Consider the following 12,187-nt stretch of genomic DNA (forward strand, 5'->3'; position numbering starts at 1 on the left):
AGGGGTTACTCCTGGCTATGTGCTCAGAAGTTGCTCCTGGCTTGGGGGACCATATGGGACACCGGGGGATCGAACCTCGGTCCGTCCAAGGCTAGCTCAGGCAAGGCAGGCACCTTACCTTTAGCGCCACCGCCCGGCCCCGAGACTCCAATACTTTTAAGGGTCTCATAAGGCCCCATCTTTTTTGTTTTCCCCCACACCTAGTGACACTCTCTGGTTACTGCTGGCTCTGCACTCAGAAATCACTCCTGGCAGGGTTGAGGAACCATATGGGATGCCGGGGAATGAGCCTGGGTCGGTCACATACAAGGCAGACAACCTACCCCTGTGCTATCACTCCATCTCCTTCTTAATCTCGTAAAGAAGTTACCCCCATAGGGTGCCATGGATTTGAAGAAACAACTAGGTAACGCTTTATCAGAACAGAGTGAAACATGCAACAGGAAGAAGATCCACAGGTTTTACTTATGGAAATGATGAAATAACGGCTCAAATTGCTTCTCCTTCTTGCCGCTCTGGTAGAAGCCAGGCTCTGTAAAGCAGAGGCCGCAAAGAGGGGTGAGGATTTGTATCTTGGCCCACACTCCACTCTGAAGGCCACTGTGTGCTTCATATACTTGTTCCACATGCTGACAGAAAGGGCATTCATCCAAAACTGCAGAGTCCAAGAGTCAGTCTGCAAGATTGAGCCTGGTTAGACCCTAATACTATCTCTGCACAGCTCTGGGGGTCCATGCTAGAGTGATAGTAAAAAGGGCGTACCTTAAAAGGTGCTGGTTGATGTGAGAATGCAGTCCCCTTAGACTGGAAGGACTGGCCAGAAGTGGAAGTCTGCAAGTCTTAGGAGAAATCAGGAGAGTGGTAATGTGATGTGGGAGGAACAAAGGGGGAATTTGAGAAGACAATATTGAGAAGGGAAGGGTGGGGCAGATAGAACAGCTAGCAGAGTATGTGACTTTTCTGCACCATAACCTACAAAGAAAGAGCATAAATGCATTTTTAAAAGCCACAATCAGAACTTTGGGCCCCCTCTGGAGGGGAATGGGCTGAGTTCTGCCCTGCCAAAGCTCAGGCAGCCACACCCACATCCCACAGCAGCCACTCAAATGGTCCAACTTCACTTCTTCATGACTAATCTCTGCAGAGAAACCAAACAGACAAAACTCCCATGTACAACTGGTTTGGGGTCTGAAAACTCTGGGGCCCCCTTGGGAGGGGGACAGGCAGAGAACCATCCCAGTTCTACAAATTCTGAGGTTCCCAGAGCACACGGCCACATATGAGCTACCTCCCAATTCTATGATACTAACATCCCAGTAGGAGCATAGCAAATTAGATGGGAAAGTAGCATAGAAGCCAACCAGGACTGGAGAGATAGCACAGCTGGAGGGCGTTTTCCTTGGATGCAGTGAAACGAGGACAGACAGTGGTTTGAATCCTAGCATCCCATATGGTCCCCCATGCCTCCCAAGAGTGATTTCTGAATGCAGAGCCAGGAGTAACCCTGAGTGCCACCGGGTGTGACCCCCCCAACAAAAATAAGCCAACTAAACTCAATAAACAAAACAACAAAAATACAAAATGGTCAACTAGCAACAAACAGCTCAGTAAACAATTACTTTAATAACCCCATTGTAAGATACAGCAACATTCACAAATTTTCTTTTACCAAACTGTTTTTCTATAATTCCATTTTATTGTAACAAGCAATACAAAATAAATTATTTTTTGTATCTGTCAAGGGGCTAGGATTGGGGGTGTGAGGGAAACTGGAAAAATGGTGGAGGGAATGGTGGGGGAATTGATGTTGAAACATTATATACCTGAAATAACTGTATTATGAACAACTTTGTAAAACAGGATGTTAAATAAAGTTAAAAAAATTTTAAATTACATTCATGGAGCTGGAGAAATTGTACATGCAAAGCACTAGCTTTGCATGTGATCCATCTGAGTTTGATCTCCAGTATCCCATATAGTACCCCAAATTCTGCCAAGAGTGATTTTTGATTGCAGATCCAGGTGTGCCTCCCCCTCCCACTAACAAAAAACAAAAAGTCACATTCAGGGCTGGAGAGATTAGTACAGCAGGCAGGGCACTTGCCTTGTATGCAGCCAACCCATATTCAATTTCCATCATCCCCTATGGTCCTCTGAACACCACCAAAAATGATTCCTTAACTCAGAGCCAGGAATAATTCCTGAGCATCACCAGCTGTGGTCTTCCCTTCAAAAAAAGTCATACTCGGGCCGGGCGGTGGCGCTAGAGGTAAGGTGCCTGCCTTGCCTGCGCTAGCCTTGGACGGACCACGGTTCGATCCCCCGGTGTCCCATATGGTTCCCCCAAGCCAGGAGGAACTTCTGAGCGCATAGCCAGGAGTAACCCCTGTGCGTCACTGGGTGTGGCCCAAAAACCAAAAAAAAAAAAAAAGTCCCTACAATTAAGGGCCCGGAGAGATAGCACATCGGCGTTTGCCTTGCAAGCAGCCGATCCAGGACCAAAGGTGGTTGGTTCGAATCCCGGTGTCCCATATGGTCCCCTGTGCCTGCCAGGATCTATTTCTGAGCGGACAGCCAGGAGTAACCCCTGAGCACCACCGGGTGTGACCCAAAAAAAAAACCAAAAAAAAAAAAAAAAGTCATACCCAGGGTGAAAGGATAAAACAGAGGAGAAAGGAGCTTGCCTTACATCTGACCTACTCAAATTCAACCCTCAGAACCATATATGGCACTGGAACACCATCAGGGATGAGCCCTGAGCACAGTCAGGAGTGAGATCTGAGCATAGCTGAGTATAACACCCCACCACCACCAAAAAGAACAAAATGAAAAACCACATTCACGGGGCCAGGGACATATAATACAGGAGCTAAGGTATTTGCCTTCTATGCGACCTAACCAGTTTTAATCCCTAGCACCATATATGGTCCCCCAAGAACCAGTAAGGATCACTTCTGAACATAAAACAGGAGTAATCCCTGAGCATAGCAGGGTGCTGCCCAGTGCTCCTCCCCTTCAAATCTTCTCCACCTTCCCACATTTGTCCAAGGAGGTGGGATAGTACGTACCACGTGAATCACCTAAGTGCCTGGAGCACCCAGAAATCACACTACAATCACACATAGCCTGCAATCACACTGAGAACCTGCAAGCGGTGGCACCATCATTTCTTCCCTACCTCATTTTTCACAAGACTTTCTGGAGAAAAGTCATAGCCAGAATTTCATGCCTAGTAAAACAGTGATAAAGATTTGGGGAACAGGAGGAAGTCACAGGGTCTATGCAGAGGGGAGAGCTCCCCTTCTGCTCCTACCTTCATCCCCACTCCCAGCCAACAAGCATGGCATCTCAGAGACACACCTATAAATTGTACGCCCTAAAATCCCAGAACAACTCTTATTTCCAGACAGAGCTGGGAATAAGGTGCTTTTGCCTTTGCGTTTGCTAAGGAGTCAGGTAGTCCTTGCTGACGTTCTTATGTAGGGGTCCAGAAAGTCACTGAGTCCCTGGCCTTGTGTGAGGAAAGTGTGAGATGGCCGTTGTTGCATAAGCCAGCTGGAGTGGGTTCAGCCTTCCTCCCCCTAGGAAGCTGGGAGAGGAACTGGGGAAGGAAAGGGACACAATCCCTCTCAGTAAACGCTGGGGTTGGGCACAGACCCTGGGAAAGACAGGGAACAGAGGGGCGAACTGACCTGGGTGAAGAACAGGAGGATGGGATCTGCTGCCCCCAAGAGCACTCAGTGTGGATTCATAATCCCATCATTTCAGTGGATCCCTGTCCCCCACCCACCACTGTCCCTCCCTCGGGCACCCCAATGCAATCCTCCTGCGCTCAGGGCCCCACAACCTGGGGTTCAACACAAGGTGTCCCTCCCACCCTCTCCCCCTCTCCTCATTATTGTCTCATCACCTTCTCCCTTCAGCCTTTGCCTTTCACCTCTCATGACTTCCCCAGACCCCACTCTGCTCTCCTCTAGGCCCCTCTTCTCACTCCCCCCCCCCCGCCCCGCACTGAGTTCTGCACCCCACATTCCCACACAGTAACCCTAAATTAGGCCTTCCCCCTTCTTCCTCGCCCCATCCTCTCCCTTTTCCACCCTCCCAGCTTCCATCCTTCCCTCCTTCAGCTGTCCTGTTCCCCAATTCTGGGCGAGATTCCCAGGAAGACAGCAAAAAATCAGAGCCATTTGGGAAATAAGCCGAAACTGGAAGGAAAGAAAGAAAGGGAGGGAAGAGAGAAGAGTGGGCAGGACCCAGGTTGGGGAGGGGGGCGGTTCTGCAATCCCACCCAGTTTGGGGACTGCCCCAGCCTTCTCCCCGCTCCCACCCCCCCTCACCTGGCTCTTAAAGGGCCCGGCCCCCCAGCCAAGGCTACATAAGGCCGAGGGGCTGGTGGGGCGGCAGCAGTTGCGCGGGACCTGACCATGACCCCCTCCAGGCTGCTGCTGCTCGCTCTGCTGCTGCTCGCTGCCCACCCCGGGGCCACCTGGGCGCGTTGTCCAGGGGGGGGCTGCGTGGAGGAGGCAACTGGGGGGCAACCTGAGAGAGAGTGTGCAGAGGCTGGAGGCTGTCGCAGGCGGGAAGGGCAGCCGTGCGGCGTCTACACCCCCAACTGCGCTCCGGGTCTGCAGTGCCACCCGTCCGAGGAGGAGCAGGCGCCTCTGCGGGCGCTGCTGCAGGGCAGGGGCCGCTGCATCAGGGCGCGCGCGCCCTCGGGTGAGTCCGCACCCCGCCCCTGCCACGCCCACCCGAACCCCGAGTCTCGCCAGCGGGTCCCGGAGCCACCGCACGGGCCACCTTGCTTGCCCTCTGCACCTGCGGGGCAGGCACTGCTGGAAAGTGGGGTGCGGCCCTAAGGACTTCTGACTTGTTATCCCCTTTGATGTTTTTTTGGGGGGTCACACCCAGCAGCGCTCAGGGGTCACTCCTGGCTCTACGCTCAGAAATCACTCCTGGCAGGCTCTGGGGGGGACCATATGGGATGTCGGGACTCGAACCAACCACCGTCCTTCTGCATGCAAGACAAACGCCCTACCTCCGTGCTATCTCTCCGGTCCCCCCCCCCTTTTATGTTTTTTTTAGGGTCACTCCAAGGAGGTTTAGACCCTGGAGGGTCTTGGAACCAAATGGGGTGCTGGAGATCGCCCTGCCCGCTGTACCAGAGCTCCAGCTCCTCTTTTTTTTTTTGGAGGGGCCCACTCTCGGTGACACCCGGGTTACTCCTGGCTAGGCGCTCAGTATTTGCTCCTGGCTTGGGGGACTATATGGGACACCAGGGATCGAACCCAAGGTCTGTCCTAGGTTTCTGCCATGCAAGGCTGCATCACCGCTGCATCACCGCTCCAGCCCCTCCAGCTCCTCTTAAGCCATGTCCCTCCTCAATTTTTTTTTTCTGGAGCAGAGGAGAGGGAGAGGAGGGAAGCGGGGGTCCGGGATGGAGTTTCCACAGGGGCCTTTCTTTCTCTTTCAGCCCAAGCTGTGAGATAAACATTTGATCCTTAGATTCCAATTGGAGGAAAGGGTGAAGGAACCTCAGTTTCGCAAATCCTTCCCAGGAAGAAACATTATTCCTGATCGTGGGGTCTTTAGCTGTCCCTAATACAGAATTGTTTAAGCCTACATTATCTAGAGTTGGGAAAAGTAAATTCAGTCAGATCAGGGGTGAATTGTTCAAGGGCCAGAGAGATAATACAACAGGCACAGTGCCTGCTTTACACACAGCTGACCCCCGGTTCGATTCCTGGCACCGACATGATCCCTTGAGCAGTGCCATGAGTGATCCTAAAGCACAGAGCCAGGAAGGAGTAAGAGGGATAAACACAGTTGGGTGTGCCCCCTTCAAAATTAAAGGTTCTCAGGCCCTGTGCTGACCCCCTGGACAAGCCCCAGGAAGCAGGCTACAATACAAGATAGAGTCATGGGGTGGGTGGGACAGGAATGAGTAAAGAATTAAATAGATGGGCCCGGAGAGATAGCACAGCAGCGTTTGCCTTGCAAGCAGCAGATCCAGGACCTAAGGTGGTTGGTTTGAATCCCGGTGTCCCATATGGTCCCCCGTGCCTGCCAGGAGCTATTTCTGAGCAGACAGCCAGAGTAACCCCTGAGCACCTCCGGGTGTGGCCCAAAAACCAAAAAAAAAAAAAAAAAAGAATTAAATAGATGGGGGGGGTGGTAAGGACAGGCAATGCTAATAGCTCCACCCCCACCCCAGAAGTACCTAAGTTCTTGCTTTCTCCCATGGAAAGCATAGGAAATTACTTAGAATTTCAGTCCCTGGGCCAGAGAGATAGCATGGAGGTAAGGCGTTTGCCTTGCATACAGAAGGACAGTGGTTCGAATCCCGGTATCCCATATGGTCCCCTGAGCCTGCCAGGAGCGATTTCTGAGTGTAGAGCCAGGAGTAGCCCCTGAGCACTGCCAGATGTGACCCCCCCCAAAAAAAAAGGGGAAAAAAAAAGAATTTCAGTCCCAAATGGCTGGTTCACACTAGGATCTTCATAGAAAGGGTGACTATGAGGGTTAGAATGCAGGTAGGGCACTGGCCTTGCTTTTGGCTGACCCGGGTTCAATCCCTGGCACCCCATATGGTCCCTCAAGCAGAACCAAGAGTGATTCCTGAACGCAGAGTCAAGAGTAAGCCCTTCAAAATAAATAAATAAATAAATAAATAAATAAATAAATAAATAAATAAATAAATAAATAAAAATAATAAAAGGGGCCAGAGAGATACCATGGAGGTAAGGCGTTTGTCTTTCACGCAGAAGATCATTGGTTCAAGTACCGGCATCCCATATGGCCTCCCAAGCCTGCCAGGAGCAATTTCTGAGCGTGAAGTCAGGAGTAACCCCTGAGCGCTGCTGAGTGTGATCCAAAAACCAAAAATAAAAACAAAACAAAAACAAAAACGAGTAAGCCCTGAACATTGCCGGGTGTGACCCCAAAACAAAGAGAAAGGACAACTCTGGGTCACTGTGAGAGCAGTGGTTAGGGAAGGGTGGAAAAGGGGGATGAGGGCAAGGTCTGAGGAGTGTGGAAGGAAGAAGGATTAGAATGGAAACTGCAGAGGAAATGACTTTGGGGTTCAGATTGAAAGAGTTGTCTAGAGCTTGGGACCTAAGCAGAACCTATCTTTGGGCCTTGAGAGAAAGAAATGATCTCTTGTATCTCATTTTACAGCTGGGACAAATTCCAGTCAGTGTCTGTTCCTCCCATCCTGCCTTTTCCTCCCCTTGATTTATATCCTTACCAGTCCTGAGCCCTCCCAAATCCCCCAGATTCCATGTGCAAATCTTTCTCCAGAGCAGGAGCAAACAGCCTGTGGGTTGGAAGCTCTTCGAAGCTTCTAAGCCAGTTCTCAGGAGTCGTGGTTAGGGGCTAGAATCCATTGCTTGCTCCTGGGATTGAAATGGAGCAAGGCTGAGCCCCAAGAGACCAGAGGGGTGAGCCCCTAGTGCAGTGTCCCAAAGAAGCCACGTCTCTGGCCTGAATGGGTGGACTGAGTCACAGGAGGGTCACAGCAGGGACACACATTCCACTTGGGTCCCTGCTGAACCTCTCTCACATCTGTTTCTCTTCTGCCCTGACCTGGCCTGCCACCTTCTGGCCTCGGGTGAAACAGCTCTATCTTTTCACCCCAAGTTTGAGATCTCCCAGTGAAATTTTTATTTCTTTTTCTTTATTTCTTGTTTATTTTTCTTTTCTTTTTTTTTTTTTTTTTGGTTTTTGGGTCACACCCGGCCATTGCTCAGGGGTTACTCCTGGCTGTCTGCTCAGAAATAGCTCCTGGCAGGCACGGGGGACCATATGGGACACCGGGATTTGAACCAACCACCTTTGGTCCTGGATCGGCCGTTTGCAAGGCAAACGCCGCTGTGCTATCTCTCCGGGCCCTCTTGTTTATTTTTCTATTTCTTTCTTTTTTTTATTTCTGGCAGGCTCAGGGGACCATATGGGATGCCGGGAATCGAACCCAGGTTCATTCCAGGTCAGCTCTGTGCAAGGCAAACATCCCACCGCTGTGCTCTTTCTCCGGGGCCCCTGTATTTTTATTTCTCAATTTCTGCTTCCCAAATTAAACCTTAAGATTAGAGGGGCCGGGCCCAGAGATATAGCACAGCGGCGTTTGCCTTGCAAGCAGCCGATCCAGGACCAAAGGTGGTTGGTTCGAATCCCGGTGTCCCATATGGTCCCCCGTGCCTGCCAGGAGCTATTTCTGAGCAGACAGCCAGGAGTCACCCCTGAGCACCGCCAGGTGTGGCCCCCCCCAAAAAAAATTAGAGGGGCCAGAGAGATAGCATGGAGGTAATGCATTTGCCTTTCATGCAGAAGGATAGTGGTTTGAATCTCGGCATCCCACATGGTCCCCTGTGCCTGCTAGGGGTGATTTCTGAGCATAGAGCCAGGAGTAACCCTTGAGTGCTGCTGGGCGTGAGTCCCACAAAAAAAAAGATTAGAGTGGCTGGGGACCAGAGATATAGTGTAGTGGATGGCACTTGTCTTGCATGTGGCCAATCCTGGTTCAATCCCCAGTACTGCATAGGGTCCCTTGATTCCACCATGAGTGATCTGTGATCACCAGCTGGTATGACACAAAAACCAAAAATATTAGGCAGGGACTGGAGAGATACCACAACAGTAGGGCATTTGCCTTGCATGCAGCCGTTCAGGACGGATGGTGGTTCAAATCCTGGCACCCATATGGTCCCCCTGCTTGCCAGAAGAGTGATTTCTGAGCAGAGAGCCAGGAGTAACCCCTGAGCACCGCCGGATGTGGCCCAAAAACAAACAAACAAACAAACAAACAAAAATTAGGCAGCAAGGGGTGGTACAGAGTGAGGATATGGTGGGTGGTTGCTGGAAATGTGACTCAGTAGTAGAGTACATACATTATGAGGCTCTGGCTTTGATTCCCCCCAAATAAACACTAGTTTGAGGATACTTATAAAAAGCAATTGTAGCAGGTCAGCCCCTGAAGAGGTTGACTGATGGAGGGATGGAGAATGAGGCACGCGTCTGCCACCCTGTCTAGCCCACGGTTCTGAGGTGAAATGGCGGGTAAACAGCTCGCAGACAATCAGGCTCGTGGAAATATTTGCTTTATTCGGATGGACAAAACTGAAGTCCAAAGACTCAGATTCAGTTCCAGCCAGCAAAAGGCCCCTCGCCTTCCACAGACCCTTGCTCTTATACTCCAGAGTCAGGTCCCACCCAATGGTGGGATCAGATACCAACCAATGGTGGAAGCAGAATCAGGTCCTACCCTAGGGTGGGGGCATAATGCCAGGTCACACCCTAGGGTAGGGCACAGATTAGGGTGAGCAACATAGTAATCCCCCAAAATATTTACATACACAACAAGCAATGTCATCATTTGTCAGAAAAAAAGAAACAGGGGGGTTAGAACAATAGCACAGTGGTAGGCTGTTTGTCTTGCATGCGGCCAACAGAGGACAGACTGTGGTTTGATTCCCGACATCCCATATGGTTTCCCAAGCCTTCCGGGAGCGATTTCTGAGTGCAGAGCCAGGAGTAACTCCTGAGCTCCGCCGTAGTGACCAAAGGAAAAAAGAAACAGGCCATGTGGAGCCAGGTTCTAAACCCCAGACTTCTTCTCAAGGCTCTTTTTCTGCTAGGCTCTGATCTTTTCACTTAGGCAGACTTCTGGCCTCTTTGCCTCCCTTCCTCTTGCAACTGTAGGGGAGAACCCTAAGGAGAGCAGACACCAAGCAGGCTCCACTCGCTCCCATGACGAGAACCGCAGAGACCAACAAAGGAATTCGGGAACCTCTACCACTCCTGCCCGGACCAGTTCTGGGGGTGTCCAAGACACAGAAATGGTACGTTCAGGTTGCTCTCTTGGGTATGGTGATGTCTCTGAGATGCAGTCACACTGCAGAAAGGGTGGGAGCATCTCTGAGCCACTGGCTCTTCCTGCAGGGCCCATGCCGCAGACACCTGGACTCTGTGCTGCAACAACTCCACACTGAGGTCTTCCGAGGGGCTCACACCCTCTACGTGCCCAACTGTGACCATCGAGGTTTCTACCGGAAACGACAGGTGGGGGCACTCTCCTCATTCGGTTTACACAAGGTCCCTCTTGAGGGTGGAAGCAGGGGATGGGACTCACAAAGTTCTAGTAAGAACCCAACTCTACCTTAGGAGCCACATAAACATAAGGACCAAGTTGGGGGCCAGAGAGATAGCATGGAGGTAAGGCGTTTGCCTTGTATGCAGAAGGACGGTGGTTCAAATGCCAGCATCCCCCATGCCTGCCAGGGGCGATTTCTGGGTGTAGAGCCAAGAGTAACCCCTGAGCGTTGCCGGATGTGACCCAAAAAACAAAATAAATAAATAAATAAATAAATAAATAACCAAGTTGGATGGGAGAGACAGTACAGGGGAAGAAAGGCACTTGCCTTGTACTTGGCCAACCCAGGATCTATCCGCAGCACTGTTTGTGATCCCAAAGACCTGCAAGGAATGATCCCTGAGCATAGAGCCAGGAGTAAGCCCTGAGCATTTCCAGCTGTGGCCCCAAAAGAAAAGAAAGTATTAGCAAGTAGGGATCTGAGAACTATCCCTCAGAGCTGAGCACATGCTTGGCATGCAGGAGGTCCGGGTTGAATCCCTAGGAATGCACGGGTTCCTGGGCACTGCTGGGCATGGCACCCAAACAAATAAGCAATAGGGCTGTCAGGTTAGGTCAGCAGTCTGTAACCTCAGCATGACCTGTAGGGCTTGTGACAACAAGCTGGGCCCCACCCAAAGGGTTTTCAATGCCCAGATTTGGGGTAGCTCCTGAGTATAAAGAACCTTAGACATGCTGCTGCTGGACCAGATAAATGGTGCAGCAGGGTCTAAGGTACCACCACCACCACCCCGCCCCGAGCCCTGTCAATCTCTGAAAATAGAACCAGGACTAAGCCCTGAGCATCATTGGGTATGGTACAAAAACAAAAACTCAAATGGTAAAAAAGGAAGATGCTGGTGCTGGGAGTCACTTCTCTTGAAACTCAGCTCTGCTGTGAAGGCCTAAAGAAGGTTCACTGGGACAGCAGTGCTGAGAAGTAGGTAGGATGGAGGACCATCCTGCCATGCCAGGCAAAGCAAGCTTGCCACCTTTCTGAGATGTCTCGGATCCCCGCTCCCACTCCAGAACAGGCACAATTTAGTGAATGAAGAAAAGGAAAAGCAAGGAAAGGGAACTAAAGGTGTTTCTGCAGACCCAAATCACGCCCCTAAGCCCACCATTTCTCCCTCTGAAGCGCTGAGCTGCTCCTTTGACCTGCCTTCCTTTCTCCTTAGTGTCGCTCCTCCCAGGGCCAGAGACGAGGCCCCTGCTGGTGTGTGGATCGGATGGGCCATTCTCTGCCGGGCTCCTCTGAAGGCCCCGGGAACTCCCCCTGCCCCAACACTGGGAGCAGCGGCTAAGGCTGGTAGGGGGTGCTGCAGGGCCACTGGCAGGAGCCTGGGGCTGTTCACACAGAGAGATGAGTAAAATTGGGGCCCTGAACTCCACACTCACATATTCCCTTTCAGGCCCTTCCCTATTGATTCTTCTTCCCAGGATCTCTCACATGGAAAGGTGGTTGGTGTAGTTTGTGGTGTTAATAAAGTTGTGTGGGAATGTCTGGTCCACATCTCTGTGTCTCCTCATATTTCTGGAGTCCCTGTTTTGTTCCCCACAGCCACCCTCTTGCATCGCCAGAACACCCAGCAGGTAGTGGGGTTGTGGTGAGATACAGAGACTTGGAAGTTACCACACAGGTCTGAGGTTGTGACCCCATTTCTAATGAGTCTTTGGATGCAAAGGGAAGTGGAAAAATTTAATGGTTAATTCCATCTTCCACCCAACTGAGTGGTTTGGAAAGTACTGAATCTTCCTTTATTAAAAAGGGAAGAAGTGATGCTTTTCTGAGCTCCTCCCATACTGGCCAGACTGTGTATAAGCTTTTCTCAGAACTCCCACCTGGGTACAGAGACACTTTCTCTTTTCCTTTTTTTTTTTTCCATTATTATTATTTAGGTCACATGGTTTACTCAACACTGGTCAATTTTTTTTCTTTTTATTGTTTTTGGGTCACACTCGGCAGCGCTCAGGGGTTACTCCTGGCTCTGTGCTCAAAAATCGCTCCTGGAAGGCTCATGGGACCATATGGGACACTGGGATTCGAACCACCATCCATCC

At 50.9% G+C, this 12,187-nt stretch overlaps 1 protein-coding gene across 1 annotated transcript; it reads left to right on the forward strand.

The window, feature by feature from the left end:
• The first annotated feature begins 4,414 nt into the window (after positions 1–4,414).
• IGFBP6 (insulin like growth factor binding protein 6) lies at positions 4,415–11,626 on the forward strand. The gene is made up of 4 exons (XM_049783600.1): positions 4,415–4,716; positions 9,697–9,836; positions 9,937–10,056; positions 11,305–11,626. Exons 1-4 carry the CDS (start codon positions 4,425–4,427, stop codon positions 11,428–11,430), a joined length of 678 nt encoding a protein of 225 aa, XP_049639557.1. The 5' UTR covers positions 4,415–4,424; the 3' UTR covers positions 11,431–11,626.
• Positions 11,627–12,187: the final 561 nt, after the last annotated feature.

Source organism: Suncus etruscus, chromosome 11 (assembly GCF_024139225.1).
Source record: "Suncus etruscus isolate mSunEtr1 chromosome 11, mSunEtr1.pri.cur, whole genome shotgun sequence".
Classification (NCBI taxonomy): Eukaryota; Metazoa; Chordata; class Mammalia; order Eulipotyphla; family Soricidae; genus Suncus; species Suncus etruscus.

Excerpts from the sequence above, each read along its gene's own strand:
- IGFBP6 (XM_049783600.1), top strand. The coding sequence starts at position 4,425 with ATGACCCCCTCCAGGCTGCTGCTGCTCGCTCTGCTGCTGCTCGCTGCC. Across the intron at positions 9,837-9,936 it reads GTGTCCAAGACACAGAAATG|GGCCCATGCCGCAGACACCT; the intron begins GTACGTTCAGGT and ends CTCTTCCTGCAG. Across the intron at positions 10,057-11,304 it reads GTTTCTACCGGAAACGACAG|TGTCGCTCCTCCCAGGGCCA; the intron begins GTGGGGGCACTC and ends CTTTCTCCTTAG.